The 20,835-nt window shown below is 44.9% G+C and overlaps 1 protein-coding gene across 1 annotated transcript; it reads left to right on the plus strand.

The window, feature by feature from the left end:
• The first annotated feature begins 349 nt into the window (after window positions 1–349).
• MEDAG (mesenteric estrogen dependent adipogenesis) lies at window positions 350–17,108 on the plus strand. The gene is made up of 5 exons (XM_074986132.1): window positions 350–796; window positions 3,487–3,596; window positions 4,915–5,033; window positions 9,319–9,604; window positions 14,216–17,108. Exons 1-5 carry the CDS (start codon window positions 543–545, stop codon window positions 14,287–14,289), a joined length of 843 nt encoding a protein of 280 aa, XP_074842233.1. The 5' UTR covers window positions 350–542; the 3' UTR covers window positions 14,290–17,108.
• The last annotated feature ends 3,727 nt before the right edge of the window (window positions 17,109–20,835 follow it).

Below are 20,835 nucleotides of genomic sequence, written 5' to 3' on the forward strand. Positions count from 1 at the left end.
AACAAGCCATTTCTATCTCAGACTCCGTGCTTGCTGCGGGGGAGAACCACCTTACAGGCACCCAGCACGGGGGTAAAATTGTCCCAGGCCACTGGGTGGGGGCTCGAGCCGGTTGGTTGTACCCTTGATAGGAAAACCCCACAGGGGTTGAACCCGGCCCTTTCTGGCAGGCATCTGGCGTTAACAGAAGGGCTACAGTCCCATTTGCCGATCTTCCCGCGCTCCCTTGGGAAGCCCGGAAGAAGAAGGGCCGCCCCGGGTGCAGTGACGCGCTGGCTCCAACGGGCACTGTCGGGAGGCGGGGCTCGGCTTGTTACCACACTGTGGGGCGGCCAAGGCGTGGACTCGGCTGAGCCCGGCCCTAGCGGCATTACTTGCGGAGGCGTTACGGCAGAGGCGGAGCCCGCGGGGGTTATACAAGTGGAGCGGCGGGGGCTGCAGCACTCCGGCGCTAGGCTCGCAGGCTGGAGGCTCGGGGCCCGCCCCCGCCCCCGCCCCCGCCCCCGCGCGCCTAGCCGGCGAAGGACGATTTTGCCCTCGCCATGGTCCAGACCAGCCCGAGCCCAGAGCCCTTGGGGGAGCTGCGCAGCCCGCGGACCTGCGACTGCGAGCTGGCCCTGCTGCCGCTGCGCCAGCTGCTGCTGCTGCAGCCCGACTGCTTCCAGCTGCGCGGGGACCGGCTGGCCGTGCTCAGCCCGCCGCGCCACCGGCCCGCTGGGGGCTTCACCTTGCTCAGCGAGGGCGCCCTGTGCTTCGACGGGCAGCGCCACTGCCGCCTCACCGGCCACTTGCAAAGGTACCGCGGCCGTCCGCTCCGGGAGTCTCTCTCCGGGGAGCCCCGGCTCGGCCCCTGATCTCTCCTCTCGGTGGCCGACCCAGACCTTCCCTCGCTGGGCTGGGGACGCTGCCAGAGGGAGTCAGGGTCCCAGACTTCACTTTCCAGGGACACGCTGTCACCCTTTCCCTGCTGCCCTGCGTGATGCTGGGATGCTAAGGGACAGATGTGGGCGCTAAGAACCCCAGTACTGGGGCAGGCCGGTGGGCCCGGAGCCCAGGATTGTCTTCTGACAGCAGCCAGTGCCAGCTGCTGCAAAGGGAATAAACAGCCCAAGCAGCCATCCAGCGAGCTGGCCCATGTCTCTAGTTCCAGGTTCTGTCAGGCAGTTGCTAGGGTCACCCAGATAATGGTGTGACCGCATCCCTGAATGATCATCCTGGCTAATAGCCATTGTTGGACCTATTCTCCATGAACTTACCTAGTTCTCTTTTTTAATGCAATTTTAACTGTGGTGTTCACAGCATCCCTTGGCAATGAGTTCCACAGGATGGCTGTGTCGTGTGAAGAAATACGTCCTTTTGTTTGTTTTTTATATCCTCCGCCTCTTAATTTAATTTGGTGAACTCCCATTCTTGCATTATGTGAGGGAGTAAATAACACTTGCTTATTCACTTTCTCTACAACACTCAGGATTTTACAAACGTCTATGGTGTTGTCTTTTTTCCAAGCTGAATAGTTCCAGCCTTTTTAATCTCGGTTTGTATCCTCTGAGCATGTAGAGCACATCCAGCCCCACATCTTGTGTATCTGATTACGAGATAGCTTGCTTGAAATGATTGCACAAACAATTGGTTCATAATCTAGTCAAATTGCCCTACTGAAAATGAGAGTATGAAAAGTTGTATAGTAGGTGGTAAGGTATTATATTGCATTTTTGTAACTTGCTGTATCATACATGTAGTCAGGGAAGTCTGTATTTTCTTAACAAGGATTTTTATTTTCCTTTTTTCATAGAAACTGCACAAGGAGTGTAAATTTTGCTAATCAGATGTAAAGTTCTCTAAAGCTATTTATTTTTTAAAGCAATCTATGGAAGTGTGAGAGCTACGGTGACCATCTGTCCTGTTTTCAGCGGTGCAGCCCTGTATTTTGGGCGCTGTTCTGGCGTCCCGATTCATTTTGCAAAAGGGTCTCATTGACCTGTATTTACAGTGGTTCATCAGCCTCCCTGAGCTGGGAACCAGACTGGGCGGTGGCCCTGCTGCTGTCCGGCTTCCCCTAGCAGGGGCTGGCGGTGAGCCAGGGGCATGGGCTTGGAGCGGGTGCTGCACGGTGGGGACGAACTGAGGCTTCAGTGGGCTTGGATCAGGGGCCGGGACTGCAGGGCTTGGAGCAGGAACTGGGACTGGAGTGGGAGCCACAGGGAGCTGAGCCGGGCTGCAGAGGTTGATGTGGGGCTGCTAGAGCCGGAGCCATGGGGAGTCACACCGGGTTGTGGAGGTTGGAGTGGGAGCCGGAGCCGGGGCAGAGGAATTTGGAGTGGGGCCGCTGGAGCTGGAGTTAGGGGGGCTGGAGCCGGAGAGAGAGAGAGAGCGAGAGAGAGAGTGTGTGTGTGTGTGTGTGTGTGTGTGTGTGAGAGAAGACTGCAGTGGGGTTGGAGCTGGATCCACCTGGCTTCCCCCAGCTGGGGCAGCTTGGGAGCTGGACCTGCGTGGGCAGCCATCCACAGTTCAGGGAAGCCAGGAGCTTCATGGGTGTGGCAGCAGCCCTGTTCCCAGCGCCCCAGTAGGGTGACCGTCTGTCCTGTTTTGGCCAGGATGAGGGTCATTCCCGATGTCCTGTATTTGGCCGGGGGGAGATATGGTCACCCTACTGATGGCAAGCAATTGTTGTGAGCTGCTTTCAAATGTCTGTGATCAGAGATTTAAATGCAACAAATTTGAATGCGGTTAAATTGTTTTTGCTCCCAACCATTTTCCTTCTTCTGTTTTCCTATGAAGCAACAGCTGTATTGACCCATTTCCCAGTCTGTTTTGAAAGGAGGGGGGAGTGTTTGTTTTATTTCATAGTTTTTATTACAAAAGAGATGGGATTACATAAGTACATCCAGTATCGTCAATCCCACGTGTTTAAAAAATCCCTTGAGTCAGTCCCCCAAAAATTATTAAAACAAAAAAACTAAATGTGAGGGGTTTTGACTGTTTACATTTTGGCTTTTGAGTCATTGCGGTTGTTTTCCAATTCTTTTCCTCCTCAGTTATGAGGGTTGGAAAGTGCTTTTTCAATGGAAAGTTAAATCATTCATTCTGTTGAAACTCCAGAAGCCAAGATATTAAGAAAAACACCAAATACCTTGAGGTTTTTCAAGTAAATCTACTGTATTGGCAACACTTACAAAAGGTGATGATGCCTATAAATGTGTATTTAAATTAAAATAGACTGATTGATTTTTTTTTTTGTTTTTAAAGCAGATGTGTTTTACTTACATGCTTAGTTTTAGATATTAGAGTGTGAAAATATTGGTCTACGTCCTTTGTGAAGTAACCTAGTCTTGTTCAAGCCCCTTGCCTATCTCCATGGTTTTATGTGAAAGGAAACTTGAAAAGTAGAAATCAAATGAGATTTTTTTTGTCTTTTTAGAATTATAGTCAGTAAGAATCTACTAAACAAGGAGAGTAGTTAATGATGTTGTGACTGCTTTTTAACAGGCATGTACAACTCGCCAGCCATCGTGATTATAAAGACTACAGGGATACTATACTAAGCAGGCCTCTAGTATTCTTCACAAATGTCAGAACAAAAAATGATTCCTCAAAAGGTACGTGTGTTAGATAGTTCCTTTTCATTATTTGTGTTCAGGCTTGCTCAGTTAAAAATAAAGGGTGAGATCCTCAGCTGACGGCATTAGATTGGGCCCATTGTGTTGATCTTTTGGGATGTAATGCCTTTTCCAAGACAGTTCCTCATGTACTTTATCTGCACAGTGGACGTGCAAGCCACAAATTAAGTTTCTTCAATAATTGTCTAACACCTGGCAGTGTGATCCAAACCTGGGTTACCACTGAGACACAGGCTAGATCATTAACTAGTGCAGCCACTTGAGGAAGATGGCTGCCAAAAATCAGCACTCTGAATGGGTTGTTCTGAAAATTGCCTGATTCCACCCGAGGTGTGAGTGCACAGATGCTAAAAATCAGCCCTTGCCCTCTGTGGTTTGCTCCTGTCTGGTGTCACTTGTGTCCCATGAGGCTGGTCAACGGAGAGCTAAACAAAGCTATGCATAGTGTTGCCAGGAGTTTATGGGCAACTTAATTACCACAGCTGCTAATACGTGGTAATAATTTAGCATCACTCCATATTCGGTATGAAAAGGCCTCTGTCATGCTGCTGGCCAAGACTGGTGAGAATGGTGACCTCCCTTTGCATGCAGAGCTCCTCAACCAACTGTCTGGTTGTTTGTCTTCTAGATGAGCTAAAGGTGATTTATGCTACCACAGGACAAGACTTGGTGCATCGATTGGTCAGCAATGGCAGTTGTTAATCACTTGCTCATCATTTGAGCCAACCATTCATCCACCAGGTTTTGATCTGCCAAGGCACCTGCGCTTGTCTCTAAACTGGTTTTGAACAGGACAGGACAACTATGTGGCCAGTTTCTTTAAAATGTTTTTCTAATGACCCACAATCCTGCTGTGGTCACCTTCAGATTGTTGCATGTCCTCTATGAGGGCCCACTGACTGACTGACTGACTTGCATGGCAGGACACGCTTCACATATGCTGTTTTAGATGCATGCCTAGTTTAACAACAGGCTACCTTGTAAGTACTAGCAAAATCAGTACAAACTAAAATTTCATACAATGACTTGTTCATATTTCTCTACATATTATGTACTGAAATGTAAGTACAATATGGTAAAAAAGCAATTTTTCAATAATAGTAAGTGACACTTGTATTTTTGTCTGATTCTTTAAGGAAGTAGTTTTTAAGTGAAGTGAAACTTGGGGGTAGATCAGATAATCAGATGCCGGAAAGGGGTACAATAGTCTGGAAAGGTCTAAAGATTTCAGTGCATGTTAATGAATATTGCTGATGTCAGATGTAGGAATCGGTAACATTCGGACTTTTTATCACAGTTTCAGAAAAAACATATGCATTTCTCGTGAACACACGACACCCTAAAATAAGAAGACAGCTAGAGCATGGTATGGACATGATGATATCATCAGTGTTTGGAGAAAGTTATAAATTGCGGGTAAGTCATGGATATGTACTGTTAATAAGATTCTCAAGGCTGTTTGTGCTGAACGGTAATTTTTCCTTTTGGTTTGTGTGAAGCACAAACAGAAGTGGTTTCTGAATGAAACTTGGAAACAATTTGTATTTTACATCACCAGAAATCCTCAAATAAAATAGCCCCAAACAGGCTTATAATGCATGTTTGAGTATAACCCTAGTCTTTGTAGAGCTAAACTATACAATGTCTTACTTTTTTAAAAAAATGTATGAGTTCAAAGTTTTGGCACCTGCTTTGTCCTTAGCAGTGAATTGAGATGCACTTTACTTAGCAAAATCAAAGTTTTGGTTTGTTTTTTAACATTGCTAGCAAGTTAGGGTCAAACTCTGGCATGATTGGTTTTTAATATGACTAAGTTTAAAATATTTCCTGGACAGTAGTCATGTGGAGACAGCTGAGGTAGTTGTCCCAGTACATAGGACTGCTGGGCCACCAGTGGTGGAGGAGGAGATGGCTCAGGGTGGACACTAGCAGCTGGTTACTTCTGGCAGCAGGCTGTTGTCCGTCCCTGCTCCCAACCTTCCCACTGCAGTACTAGGAAACTGTTAGGCTGTACTTGATACAGGAGACAAAGAATCGCCCCATACAGCAGAGGAGAAGTCTCATATCCCCAAGGCTGGGAGGTCAGCTGCCATCACTGTGAGGAGGAAACATAGAGTGGTGGTGGTCAGCAATTCTCTTCTGGGGGGGATGGAGGTGCCTATCTGTCACCCTGTGATTTCATCTTGAGACACATGCTGCCTGCTGGGGGCCCGTATCCGAGACGTTACGGAGGTGTCAAGGATTATCTGGCCCTCTGACTACTACCCCATGCTACTCATCCATGTAGGCACTCATGATGCTGTGAGGTGTGACGCTGAGCAGCTCAAGAATGACTATAGGGCTCTGGGAGTAGGGGTGAAGGAGTCTGGGGGGCAGGTGGTATTCTCTTCAATCATTCCTGCCAAAGTTAGGGGCCAAGGCAGAGACAGGTGCATCCTGGAGGTGAATGCCTGGCTGCGTAAATGGTGTTGCTAGGAGGGCTTTGGCTTTCTCGACCACAGGATGCTATTCCAGGAAGGACTGCTGTTGTTCTCATGACAGTACCCAAAAGGGTAACAGAATTTATTCCTGCAAACAAAGCTGATCTATAAAATGCTGTGAATTATAACATTATTATACCAGTCTATTTTAGGTCTGTAAGTGATGTGCGTTGTAAGAGATGATTCAAGATAAACTGGCCAGTTACCATCTCTGCAGCTGTAGGTCAACAAAGGGGGCTTAGTGGGTTACAGAGTGTTGAAAGAAATCATAAATCCAGTATTTTATGGCCCCTGATTGTGATAACCTGTAGTCCACTAATCTTCTCTTTCTCGTTTTATGACGGCAGAGATGCTAACTGACCCTTTTATCTTGAATGATCTCTTACTATTTGTGTTAACAATTTGTACTAAATCTTTCCACCTTCTACGTAGCTGTAACACTATTGAATATCTTTTCCACACCGGGGGAACAACAGCTCTGTGTAGTTCAAAAGATGCTCTTTCATCAACAGAGGTTGGTCCAATAAAAGATATTACTTTATCATCTTGGCTCTCTGATATCTTGGGACTAACATGGCTGTAACAACACTGCAAACAACGTGGCTATGTCTACACTAGAAGCATCTGTTCCAACAAAACTTCTGTGGACAGATCACATCTACCCATAAAAGCAGATGGATTTTTTGACCCACTGTGTCAATAAAAGGGGCCCCCCCAGAGCACCTACATGCCTTTTTTGTCAACAGTTTCTGTTGACAAAATACATTTTGTGTGTAAGTCCTCTGCGAGTTTTGTTGACAGTTTTGTAGACATCACATAGCTTATCTGAGCATTTAGAAAGCCTGCTTGGCTTAGTACTGAATTTCTGCTACATGTCTTGCAAAGCGTGGGTTACCCAATTTTACAGATTAAGTTGGTTGTGTTAGGCATTTCCATTCAAGAAAAGGAATGTGGTCTGTCTAAATATGTGTGGAAGCATTAAGTTGCACGAGCCTATTACTATGTAATTAAAAGTTGACTGAAAGGAAAACAGTTTTGTTTAAAGTATGTCACCTTTAGTTGGATACATTTATGCCCTTCATTGCCAGATGTGTACTCACTAAAGCCCAGATCCTAAGGTACAGAGGTGCCTAATGCATCACCATCATCAAAAACCGTGGGCCCAGCGCCTGTAAGAAGGAAATAGCGACTAGAATAGCGAAAGCAAGAGTGAGTTTGAAGGTGATGGATAAGATCTGGAAAAGCAAAGCAATTAGTTTAAGAATAAAGCTGGGCATCTTGAAAACTTGTGTATTCAGCAGCGTGTTGTATGGACGTGAGACATGGGTGATAATGAAATATTCAAAAAGAAAAATATTGGCGTTCGAAAGGAGTTGTTATAGAAAGATTCTGAGAACAGGATAGATGCAGGAGGTCACCAGTGAGGATTTATGCCCATTTATTTAAGTGCCTAAATTCTAGCTAGCTATATATCTGGTTACTTTTTTTCTTCATATTTGCAATATAAACCACAGATGTAAAACTTATTACAGAGGGGGTTATGTGGATTGTGACATTCCGCAAAGGATTTTGAGGTCATAAGGTGATACATTCCATTTAAACCAGACTATAAGGTTTTCATTGGTGACTTATTGCAATGTTAGGCCAGCCTTGCTTTATAGGGTGTTAGGGAAATCAATCCTCCTTTTTGTTCAGACCAACATTCTGAAATTTCAAAAGAGAAAAAAAAATATGATGAATGAACTGAAATGTGTATATCTTTTTAAAATTTCCTTTGGAGTGGGTAAAAACTGGCATAGTGTTCTCCTAATATGTTATACTAACATATGACAGCAACACTACACAAAGGAATTTGTGTACACCAAATGTGATAAAATTCAGATGTTTTATTACAGGTGAGGTCATGCATGCCAGATTTGCCATGAAGGCCAGGTTTCCAGTTTAAAATTGTTGCTCTACTTCCAGTGGCAAACTCCTCTGTAGATGCAATTTATGCTGACTGGTTTGGCGAATAAAATAAGCTATACCCGCAAAAAATCTTTTTGTGGATATAACTGTCTACAGCAGGGCTTTTGCCAGTATTGAAATGTCACCAAAAATCACATACCCAGTCTACATTGTTTCTAATGTAGATCTGGCCTGAATATTGTTTCTAGAATTTCAGAAGTGTGTATGCTGTGTGCATGAATATAAATAAATGTGTACCAGTTTAGATGGCCAACAACACTCTGCTTAGATGTCTAACAACCATTTGTGCATGTCCATTTTCATTTGCATGAACAATCACTGTGCAGTAATTGCATGTGCAAGTGCTGTACTGTACATGCAATTCAGAAAATCTAGGCTCTGATAATTAGGTTTGTGTTAAAATATACTTTGTATGACGCTGTCTTTGGTAGGACGACAATGTCCTTTCACGTAAGAAGATGTGTAAGTATGGTTTGTGCTACGAGGCTAGTATGAGGAACTTGGAAATAACCTGTCCCCAAAGTAGAATTAGCTATTTGATTAGCTAATGGCTAGTGCAGCATGTGTTTCTGAAGTGTAGATCTGAAAATCTCACCCTTCGCCATCTACAAAGTAAGGTACATATTTCTGAAAGGGTGAAATCTGGTTGGAAGTAGGCAGTCTTTATGTCTCCTGAATTGTTTGGTTTAAGGATGTTTTTATTTAGATGACCATGATATGGCCTTAAGCATTGAATTTGAACCTTTTAATCTGAATTTTTTGCTTCTGTAAGGTTACACTATTGTTGGGCTAATGTAATTTTCATGGCATACAATTTAGGACATTATTGTGTTGGATTAACTTTTCAAGGAAGAGTAAATTATGCCAATACAGCTATAACCCATCTCTGAGGGGGCAAAAAGCCTGTAATCGTCATTCAGTATTCTAGCATCCTTTCATGCAAGTTCCTTACCCATTATGTTAAGTTTAGTTGAAAGCATTACGGCACTGCTAGTATCTCTAGTGTCACTGCTTTAACACATGGCTCCCATCCCAATCATGGGGAAAGAATTATAAGAAAGCTGTGTGGTGTAGGGGATTAAAACGCTGCAAGGTGTTGTCTGTACAACTGCAGATTCAGATTTTATGGGTAAGTTTTTAAATAGGATGCCATATCTAAAATATGTTGCGACTTCTGTGAGGCAGAAAGTATGCTTTGCATGGCTTAACTATTTCACATAAAAAAATTTCTTTTTTTTCTTTTTCTTTTTCAGTTTGATTTTCAAGAAGTTGTCAAGAGTTTTTTCCCAGCAGGAAGCCAATTAGTTAATGAAGAAGACTTGAGCTTTTCCTATGAGTTCAAAGCAGATGCCCTATTTGATTTCTTCTACTGGTTCAGGTTCAGCAAAAGCAAAGTTGCAGTGACTGGGAAAGTTATGGATTTCTCCAGTACAAGTCCAGAAAAGATGGAAATAATCACCATGTTTCTAGAAAAAATGAGTGAATCTTATATCGCTTCAAATAGTTACTCAGGCAGAAAATGCTGTGTTAATTCAAGAGGTAGGTTGATATCATACAAGCCAAAAATCATAATGTGACTGTTTTTTAATATAACTGTACCCCAATTATCTGAATTCCGGTGATCTAAAATTAGGATTACACAAAATTCAAATGTCCCGTAAAACGAATGCTGGATTTCTGACATTCTTTTTTGCAAACAAGAAATTTCACATCTCTTACACCATTTCAGTAGTAAGTGTTCTGTGCAGTGAGCAATGTAAAACCAATTTCATTTGTCATATTTTTATGACACAGAAATATTTTGTCGTATGTAACCAGGACTTTGAAAAATCAAAGCTCAGTATCATAGTTTATACTTTTTCTCCTTTACCCCATCCCCATACCATTAAAATAACTTGTTTCACAACCAACACAAGAGCAAATTTTCTTTCCCAAGGAGGGGGTAAATCATGTAATCTATTTTGGCTGTAAAGAAATTTGCATGTTTTTGGTGTTGCATAATTAATTAATTATTGACTCAGATAATGAAATGCCCCATAACCAATTGTCAGCTAGTTTGTAAAAATATTTCATTTTTACGAATTTAGTCTAACTGTTCCCCAAAGTGGAGTGTATACAGTATGTAAGTTGTCCTTGTTATTGGGAGGTTCTTTGTGTCTTCTCTACCTTCCCCCCTCCCCCAAATGTGCTGCTTCATTGTGTGATGGCATCATCTGTGCACACTCTGGGTGTGCATATACACACAACCCTCAATTTCAGCTGTAGACAGCTGAAATAAAATAGATTTTTTTTTTTTTTTTTGTTTAATCACAGAAACTGGAGCAGTGCAAACTTTAATACAGGTTGAACCTCTCTTGTCTCAGACCCTGGGGACCTGACCAATGTCAGACGAGAGAATTTGCCCGTCGATGGAAGGTCAATATTTCTAGCACGTTACCAACACTTCCACTGCTGGGCATTTAAAAGAGATTTAGGGGTAAATTACAGCTAAGTAACAGCACAGAACACTGAGAGCCAGGAGCGGTGGCAGTAAATAGACTTTATGGGATCAGGGAAACTTGGCTGCACCCATGATAAATGGTCATCTGGCTAATTAATATCATGCTGGATTACAGAGTTTGCCAGACAAGAGCGTCCGGATTAAAAAGGTTCAACCAGCAATGCATTACCGTGTTTTTGTAGGTTACTATAATGAAGATTTTGAAAACATAATATTGAAGAATACTCTTTTTGGTCTTTTAAAAGAAAAATGGATGGAGAGTTTCTTCCCTAGATTATTTTGAGGAACTGGCTGTCCCCATCTCTTCTCTGCTTTCTTTCTCTCTGTGCTTTTTTGGCCTTGTAGTTCCTTTTCCACTCTTACCTGTCCCTTACTGCTTTTCCCAATCTCATATTTCCTTCCTAGTCGTTCACCTGCCTGACATTCTTCTCTACTTGGCCTTCTCCGTTTTTCTTTAACAAGCAGCTCTTTAACTCTTGGTACATTATATAACAAATGTATCCAAAACCAACAGGAGGATAAGGAAGAGGACAGATGGGAGAAGCAGCTCTTTTTTTTTTTTTTTCCCCCTCCCCACTTTGTAACTACTTCTATAACAAATTAATACTCCTGCTCATAATACACAAATACTTTCCTGGAATGTCCAGTGCTTTAGCTTTGGATAGGTACCATCTGTGCTAAACCATCGAACCTTGTTATATATGCATCGCAAGCTTGGTTATGGGTGAAAAGTAAACAGGGCTTAAATAGTAGTAAACCTCTCCCACGCTGACATGTTGGAGCATAGGCTATTGACAACTATTTGCCACCATCCCCTGTACTGGGCAATCTTTTCCAGTTCTGACTAGGTATATCCCCTCTTTTTAGTGTCTGCTTTTGGGTCTCTATGCCAGGTGTTTTTTGGGTGCCCTCCTTTCCTTGTGGGTTCCAACTTAAGGCTTGCCTTGTGGTGGTGGTGGTGGTGGTGGGTTTTCTAAGGGTATGTCCAATCCATCACCATCTTCTCTTCCTGTTTTCTTCTTCGGCAAAAAAGGGCCTAAAGTCTCCTCTAAATTGTCCCCACCACACAATTTAAAGCATATTTTGTAGCATACTTGGGAACACAACCATACCCATAAACTGTGCTGAAGTCCAAGGCCCCAAATATGGTACTTAAATGTTAATCAGTTGCAGTTACATTCATTACCATATTAACTGTCTTTTTACATAATTTGGAGCTTGGCCTGTGAACACTGGACTGAACCATAATCAAGCTAAAATTAGTCTTTCAAAAGAACCTAGCCTAATTCACAGAATCACAGGGCTGGAAGGGACCTCAGGAGGTCATCTAGTCTAGCCCCCTGCTTCAAGCAGGATCAACCCCCACTAAGACATCCCAGCCAGGACCTTGTCCAGCCAGGACTTAAAAACCTCAAGGGATGGAGAATCCACCACCTCTCTAGGCAACGCATTCCAATGCTTCACCGCCCGCCTGGTGAAGTAGTTTTTCTTAATATCTAACCTACACCTCTCCCTCTTCCACTTCAGACCATTACTCCTTGTTCTGCCATCTGACACCACTGAACAGTTTCTCACCCTCCTTTTTAGAGCGCCCCTTCAGGAAGCTGAAGGCTGCTATTAAATCACCTCTGTCTTCTCTTCTGTAAACTAAACAAGCCCAAATCCCTCAGCCTGTCCTCATAGGTCTTGTGCTCCAGACCCTTAATCATTTTTGTTGCCCTTTGCTGAACCTGCTCCAGCAGATCCACATCCTTTTTATACTGGGGGGGCCCAAAACTGGACACCGTATTCCAGATGTGGCCTCACCAGTGCCGAATAAAGAGGAATAACTGCTTCTCTAGATCTGCTCAAAATGCTCCTCCTAATGCACCCTAGTATGCCATTAGCCTTCTTGGCTACAAGGGCACACTGTTTACTCATATCCAGCCTTTCATCCACCATAACCCCTAGGTCCCATTCCATCGTACTGCTGCTGAATAGTTTTTGAATCTAGCTAGAACATGGCCCGGATATAGCCACATAATTCAGCTTGATCTATTACAGAGGTTCCCAAACTTTTCAGCATCACCCCCCCTGGCCTTTTGATGCTTGAGAAACCCTCACGCCCCCACCACCTCTTCTTTATCATCCATCCCCCTTTTAACAGAAAATTCAATTGATGGTTGAAAATAAATGCACAAAGTGATTAAAATTTTTTTTTCTTGGCCCAAAAATGTAATAAATGTAATTTAATACCAGAAACAACAGGAACAAAATGAATTTAATGTGAAGAATGATGCTGCATTTTAATGTGAAGGATGATGAGCCCCAGCCAGGCGCCCAAGCCACGGGCTTGCCACCCAGGCCCCACCAGCTGTGGGCCCAAGCCGCCTGGGCCCCGCGAGCCGCAGGCCCAAGCTGCCAGAACCCTGGCCAGCCGCCCTAGCCATAGGCCTGCCACCAGAGTCCCACCAGTCCGCTGCCCAAGCCCTGCGAGCCTCCGGTCTGAGCCCCATGAGCCTCAGGCCTGACACCCAAGCCCCATTAGCCACAGGCTCACTATGCGAGCCCTGCAAGGCGTAGGCCAGCCACCCAAGCCGCACGACCACTGGCCTGAGCCCCACCAGCTGCAGGCCAGCCGCCCGCCCGAGCCACGGGCCGCCCGCTTCCAGGGCCGGCCAGCCACCCGAGCAGAGCCTCCCCTGCCACACAAGCCACCCACCAGCTGCATCAATGGTCCAGCTGCCAGAGCCCAGCCCCTCCCCTCCCCTCTCCACAAGCCAGGCACCCCCAGCTTCTTCTCCTCCATCCCTTCCTCTTCCCCCACACTCACTCACTCACATTTACAGGAGAGCACTCCATGTGTCTCTTCACAGCCACCTCCTTTTTATAGTGGCTGCAGGGTCACTCGTAAAACGACAGGGGCTGTTCACAGTGCCCCTGCGTGCTGAGGGAAGGACTCAACTGAGTTAACTAATTGAGTCCATGTTTGGGAGCGGGCTCTTTCTTGAGGTGGGGGGATCGAAGTGGGGAGGCTGAGTTGCCTCGCGCCATCCCCCCAGAATTTCTTCATGCCCCCCCCCCTAGTTTGGGAACCCATGATCTATTAGAACATGGGCTGAGATACAATAAACTATTGTCGAGCTTGTGTATTTTCTTCAAAGACCTCTGGATATTTCCACTTGTAGGATCTGGTCTGGAACTCCTTTGGAAAGCTATGAGCTCTTTCATGCAGAGTTAGGGTGATGGCATCACCTTCACACAGGGAAACTTGTGGAACCCCCAGACATGTCTTCTCAAGGCAGTTTTGCATGCCAGCACTCTATGGTGCCAAATCCCACAAGTTCTGAATGCACAGAGGCAACTCTTGGAGAACAGTTATTGGTAAGTAACTTTTACAGAGGAGGTGAGGTTTTAAATATGTGAAATGTAGTTTAGCAAAGGCTTTTTATCCCAAGAAGTTAAAAATTGCCCTTCCTCTCAACTTTCAGAAGGAAGTGAATGTCTAACTGTCCTGTGTGCCTCTGAAAATCTCCCTACTGGTATTCTCGAGCACTCAACTTCTTTATTCTTCATACTTAAACTACTTCTAGCTCAGAGTTTGGGACTGGACATTACTGCTTTGTTTATTTCCTAGCATGCCTGTTGTAAACCACACTCTTCTTTTTCAGATTCAGTAGATGTGTTTACCAGCAGTCTGACACCACAACCATCTTTAACAGATCTTCCTGTGATTGCACCTTGAACCCTCCCAAGCTCAATAATGAGAAGACCAAAACTGATATAAAAATCATCAGACTTTCAACAGACAATGCGAGTGCACATCAAGGCATTGCAGGAGAGAGAAGTCTGAGAAGGGAGGAATGGGAGACCTCTTCTTTGTTTATTGCCTTCAAAGATTCCAAGAGGGAAATCTGCTATATTCTTTTGTCCCCCAACAGCCTCCCCTGTTTCTTTTACAATGGGCCTCTCCAGTTGTAAGAGTTGTCATTGCGTATTACATGGCGCCTCTCACAACAACATCATCTGTTTGATTACTATTGCAAATTACCCAGTGTAGGGAACTCGTGCAGTAACAATCACTGAAATGCTTTTCGTAAACCCAGATGGTGAAGTGATTTTGTGAATAGGTCTCAAATTATTGGCTAGGAAACTGTTACCACAGTGTTCCAATAAAGCTCCAAGTTAGGCCCTGTTATCTGTGGTGGTCAAATCATGGTTAAACACCTTTTGCTGCAATTACTTCTGAACTATCTTTTGGTCAAATTATTTTAAGCCAGTCTATAACTATTTGACTCCTGTCCACACCAATAAGCCTAGCAGAGTTATAGTTTTGCTGCAATCTGGTTTGATCCATATTTAAAGGTATTTTTAAACTTGCTTCAAAAGTGGTGAAAACAGGAGCTGGGTATAGTATCTAGGATTGTTTTCTCACTCCTGGGAACCTGAGGTGAAACTGTTGGCCTGGAAAAGATTTTTGGGGAAAAAATGTGATCTTGCAGCTATGGCAGAGGACAGGGAATCAGATCAAAATCCTATTCCCACTCTGCCACAAGCTGCTTTAATTTTTCTGTGCTTGTATTTTGAAATCTGTAAAATGGGAATGTTTAATATACCTTTCAGGAGTGTTGATGCGCTGTTCACTGATTGTTTGTTTGTAAAGCCCTTTTAGAGCCTCTGATGGGAGGTGCTAGAAGAGTTCAAGTTTGCTGCACTTGTACTTTAAAAGTAGCTCCTGAATACTGCTAACCAACTAAGAGGGCTGAAGTCTGAGACAAGGAGTTATGCCATGAGAAAGTACACGATTTTCTTCTGGTACAGTAAGCTAGATAGTAAAAACGCTAAACTTCAATGCTGTTACTTAAATCAATGTGTGTATGTTACTTCAAATGTTTTCCATTTTTTTGCAGTTTATTTAGAGGCTAAAAATTTCAGTCTGAAAATTCACCAGGAGTAATGAACCTATTTCCAAAGGAGGTTTTAGCACACAACAAGGCTGTATGTTCACTCTGGCTCTCAGTCTGAGATTTGTTAGCTTGACATCTTCCTTTATCTTGTGATATTTACTCATAAAGTGTCAGATGGGTCATGACTTTTAAAACTTCTAAATAAGCCACTATTAACAATAATTGAGCCGTACATCATCTCCCCCGTTGAATGACTGATTGGGAAGAACTTGAAAAACAGGTGCATATAGTACACATGGCGCCTGAGGTTAAAATGACTAACATACTTGCTGGAAAACTAAGGCTGTGTCTGCACTACCTCTCTACTTTGAAGGGAGGATGGTAAGTAGGGTGTTGGGAGTCTATTAATGAAGTGCTGCAGTGCATATGCAGCACTTCATTAAGCGACTTCAAAGTACCAGCAGGTTAGCCATGACTACATGCGAGCTGGCACTTTGAAGTTTAACACTTCAGAGTTGCTGCGGGGGGTGGGATTTGCTTAATTAAGTGCTGCATGTGCACCACAGTACTTCATAAACTCCCAATGCCCTACTTACCATCCTCCCTTCGAAGCAAGGAGATAGTGTAGACAAGCCGTATATGTTGCAGTATTTTGTAGGTATTTTCTGATCGTGGTGAGAGTCCACATTGCCAAGACACTAGGAGCATCCTAGTAACTTCTCTGATTCATAAAGACTTACAGTAGCTGAGAACTTGTGTGTCACAAAATTATTTCTTTCCAGGATACCGTACCTTGCAAAGTTGAGACTGAACTATTATGAAAAATGGAATTTTGACTATGCATTTTTAATAAGTGTTTTCAATTATGCACTTTGACATAAAGGTGACAGCTGGTCCTGATAATTTTTATAACCTTTCTATAGATATCTGAGTACAACAGATTTTTAGTAATAAACCTAATATACATATCCTTTACAAACAACAGCATAATGAAGTTCTTCTGTGTTTTACCAATGTCCTTTATTTGTACTAAGCACCTGTAGATTCTGTTTGAAGCTGTGTAGTACTTTGTATATTTGCTCAAATATTTGCTTGTTCAGAAAACAAAATCCTATGTGGAGTGGAATAATACTCATTGTTAGCATACAGCATTAAATTTTGCTGGAATAGTTGTATAAAGAGACTAGTCAACAAACTACAAATATCTCTCTGTTTTAAAGTATTGCATTGTATAGGGTTCCACAAATATTTTGTAAAGATTTTTACTTCTGTTTAAAATGTTATTTCCAGTTCTAAAGATGTTTTAATGTGATTCTAGTTGTGTAATCCTCCCCTGTATTTTTATTTGAAAATCCACTGCAGGACCTGATTATTCATGCCTTTTGAAGTTAAAGTGAGTTTTGCCATGTATTTTTAATGTAACATCATACATAATTGTAAACTTTTTTAGTATTTTAAATTATCTGGAGTGGATCTGGTTTTAATCTGAATACTTACTTTAGGGAATAACTCTCCCTTACTGATCATCTGTAAATTCATGCACATAGAAACATATGTTGTATGAGAACATCATTAAAGGGAAGTCTATTTTTAAAATGTTTTCAACCTTATTATTAAATGTACTTGATAGCCAATGAATGGCAATAGGTAATTTGCTGTGTTAGTAATACTTTTATTGGTGCAACTTCTATATGTGAAAGACAAGTTTAAGCTGTATCAGGAGTGGCAAACCTTTTTTGTGGTCTCCTCCTGGGGAGCAAACTCCATCAGGGCCAGCATCCTCTAGGCCCCAACAGTCAGGGGCCACTGACCCACAGAAGAATCAGTTGAAGGACACACACAAGTGAGAAGCAAAAATAGAAAAAGGCCCTCACTGACCTGGCCCAAAGCTGAGAAGCAGAAACAAGACCTTACACATGCAACTAAAGGCACCAGGATAACCCCTTCACACTCCAGCTCTGCTAGGAAGAAGGAGATGCCAAGGCTCAGGTTTCCCTTCCTGCCTACCCCCAGGGATGGGTGGGTAGATTGATTTGATTAATTGTGAGGGCTTTGCTCATGTATTTTGTGATTAGGCAAATTAGAGAGCTAGAACCAGAGTTCAAGACATTGTGATGGAATGATTTCACATGCAATTATTTACAAAAACATCTATTTTTATAGGCGCTGTAATTATAAACATACACAACCTAGGAAAAACCCTCTGTTTCATATTCACAAAGTCACATTATTAGCGTTAATTGCATTTGTGTTGCTCTGGGCAGTTTTCTGAATACAGGTTGAACCTGGCCCCTCCTCTTCCCAACCCAGCGACTCTGGTTCTGGAAGATCTATGGTCTGGCCGGGTGAGAGAATGCTGGATGGGGAGTTTTAATCTGCAATGCTTATTGGACAGTAAAACAACAGAAGTATGCTCCACATGGGGAGTTGATTAGACTACATCAGTTAATAGCTTCACATGATGTGTTTAACATTCAAGCCTCTTCCTGTCCAAGCTTCAAGTTCAGCCTGAAATGTTCACTGTTGCAACATCAGTGACACAGTTCATGCTGCCACCCCTGCTGCTCAAGCAGGATCAACCCCATCTAAGTTATCCCAGCCAGGACTTAGTTGGGGTTGATCCTGCCGGAAGCAGGGATGGGACTCGATGACCTCCTGAGGTCCCTTCCAGCCCTAGGATTCTATGACATGACCTTAGCTGAGTAGCTCTGTGCAGAAAGACTGGTTCAAGCTGGGTGGGAGATCAGAGAAGTCTACCAGCTGTATTCAGACAATATCTGTGTCCTGAAAGGGAGCGATTGGGTAGTTCAGAGGAGTGTTAACAGCAGTTGTTACAAGTAACTGCCTGATGGCTCCTAGTGGGATAACTGAAGGAGGGGGCATGCACAGCCCACCCACAACTACAAGGTCCCCCTTAAGAGGGGGATCCATTAAAAGGATGTGGTTCCCAAATAATCACGGGACAACTAAAGAAAAAAAGGGTGTGGGGTCAAAGGCCCAAAATGAGAGAGCCAGAGGGGGATACCGAGCAGAGAACCCTGGACAACGCCTACTGCTCCTTGAAGGTGTCGAGGGAGCCAGCAGACGCTGCCCAGGGGACCTCTGCCTGGATTCATGAACGGATGGTGGAATAGAAGTAGGCCCCACAGTTGCAGTGCCCCCACTTGGCCAGCCTCCTCTCCTTGGTGTTATAAATGGCCACCTTGGCCAGGAGGAGGCTGACAAGGAGGTTCTGCAACTTTGTGCGGCCTTGGATGGGGTGTGCAAGGATGAGGAGGTGTGGGGAGAAGTGCAGCCAGAACCTCATCAGGAGGTTCTGGAGGGGCTGGAAGAGGGGCCAAGAAAGACTTAAGACAGACACGTGCCATGGTCTCCCTCACACTCCAAAAGGAGCAGGTGTCTGGGAGAGGCGTGAACCGTGCCAAGTACACACCCCTGCTCACTGTCCCATGGAGGATCCTCCAACTGATGTCTCCAGCAGGCCATGGGACCAAGGCAGAATACAGGCTGGCCCACCAAGGTTCCCCATCCCCAGCTGGTGGCAGGAGGTCCAGCCACTTGTGGTTGGGGTGGGATACAAGCATATACAGATGACGTCTCGGCACAATTTGGAAGGGGACCAGCTGCAAGGCATGCAGCCGGCTGGAGTGATGGGGAGGAGGTTGGGAGGGGGCCCGTGGGGCCGAGGGCCCACAGAAAGGTCCAAAGGGCCAGGGGTAGAGGGAGGTGAGGTGCACCCTCTCACAGGACCCAGCTAAGGTAAACTCGAGCAGCAGGTGGTAAAGCGGCCCTCACCTCCTGGAGTATGTGCCAGGAAGTGCATAGGGTGGCGAGCCCCATGTGCCGGGCGAGCCTCCATCCAAGGCTCCCCAGTCGTAGTCAAGGAGGTCTCAGATCCTGGTGATTCTGCCCAGGACCAACCTCCTGCGCACCACATGGGACTCTGCCACCTGCACACAGAAGTACGGATTGTGTAGCAGGGGCTCCATGAGGAGATCTTCCCCACCACGGCCCCCAAAGACCTGGTGGCCGAAAGCAGCGACCAGGTGTAGAGGAGGTCCTGGTAGAAGGCCGGCAGCTCCGAGAGGTCTCACAGATGACCTCTCAAGGGGAGGTAAAGGAGCTGCCAGTCATATCAGCGCCCTCAGAAGTGGCAGAGAAAAAGCATGCACCAGCGAGCTCCACACTGGACTATCTGCACTATTACTATTAAGGAGTCCCTGCAGGGCCTGGAGGTGGAAGACATGGACCTGCGTGCACAGGTGCATCAGGCCCTGCCCCGCCCCCCCCCAGGGGAAGATGGAGAACCCCTGCAGGGACCCAGTGCCGTCCCGGCCAGAACTCCAAAACTAGTTTCTGGAGGCTGGCCAGGAAACCCAGGGGTGGGACCAGGGTCTCGAGATGGTGCCAGAGCATGGACAGGACCAGCTGGCTGAGCACCTGTGCTTTCCCTCGGAGGGAGAGACACTGGAGCAGTCCTGTCCACCTCCGCTGCTACTCTGCTCCCTAAACCCTGCCAGTGCTCCGGCAGGGAGGGAGGCGCCTGACGGCTACTTGACAGATCCTCTGTCTTTCTTAAAGAGATATCTCCATTGTAATTGGCATTCATTACCTAGCATGGGCAGTCCCCCTGGAACCTTAGCTCTGCGTCCCTCCCTGCTGTGTCTAGACGACTACAGCCTGCAGGCGCCTCTGCTGTCTCCGTGCTCCTGCCTGGTGTCTACTGACCAGAACTGTTTGGCTGTAAGTTATACCCATTATTCAAGTGTGCTGGTTAATCAAACAGCCATTAAATAAGAGTTTAATGTGGCTAGATTTTAAAAAGGAGTAGTAGATGGTGCCTAAAAGCAAGTGGCCTCCACCAATGTTCCTGATATTTTCTGTGCATGTGCAGAATACATTTCATTATATCCACCACACCATACATGTGCACCACCACTGAAAACATGACATCATCTAGCTGCACAGCACCTGAAACCCTCCTGGGCATCCACCCAAGTGCTCAGCTTTTAGGGAACTCTGGTCCCTATCCTCCCAAGCTGAGACCCCACACTCCCATCACACTCATTCAAACTCCCAGACTAGAGGCGAGTGTGGCTGCAAAATAATAAAACTAATAAAAATTAACATTTGTGCCAGGCCAACAGACCTGGCTTATCAGAGCAAAGAATTAAACCTTATGCACTAAAGCTCTGTGCTCTACTACATGACCTAAGAGCCAGCTGGCTCTCAGTCAAGACCAGAGCAGAGCCTTCACTCTACTTTGTGCATGGCATCAGTGCCTCTGAGGTTACACTCCCAAAGAAAAAAAACTTCCATACAATAGGTTACAAGGAGGGGAGCGCAATGCAGGGAATCCCAGGGAGAGCTCAGACAATGAGAAC

This window comes from Carettochelys insculpta, chromosome 1, assembly GCF_033958435.1.
Source record: "Carettochelys insculpta isolate YL-2023 chromosome 1, ASM3395843v1, whole genome shotgun sequence".
NCBI lineage: Eukaryota > Metazoa > Chordata > Testudines > Carettochelyidae > Carettochelys > Carettochelys insculpta.

Coding starts and splice junctions, on each gene's coding strand:
- MEDAG (XM_074986132.1), top strand. CDS start 543: ATGGTCCAGACCAGCCCGAGCCCAGAGCCCTTGGGGGAGCTGCGCAGC. Junction 5,034..9,318: donor GAGAAAGTTATAAATTGCGG/GTAAGTCATGGA, acceptor TTTCTTTTTCAG/TTTGATTTTCAAGAAGTTGT. Junction 9,605..14,215: donor ATGCTGTGTTAATTCAAGAG/GTAGGTTGATAT, acceptor CTTCTTTTTCAG/ATTCAGTAGATGTGTTTACC.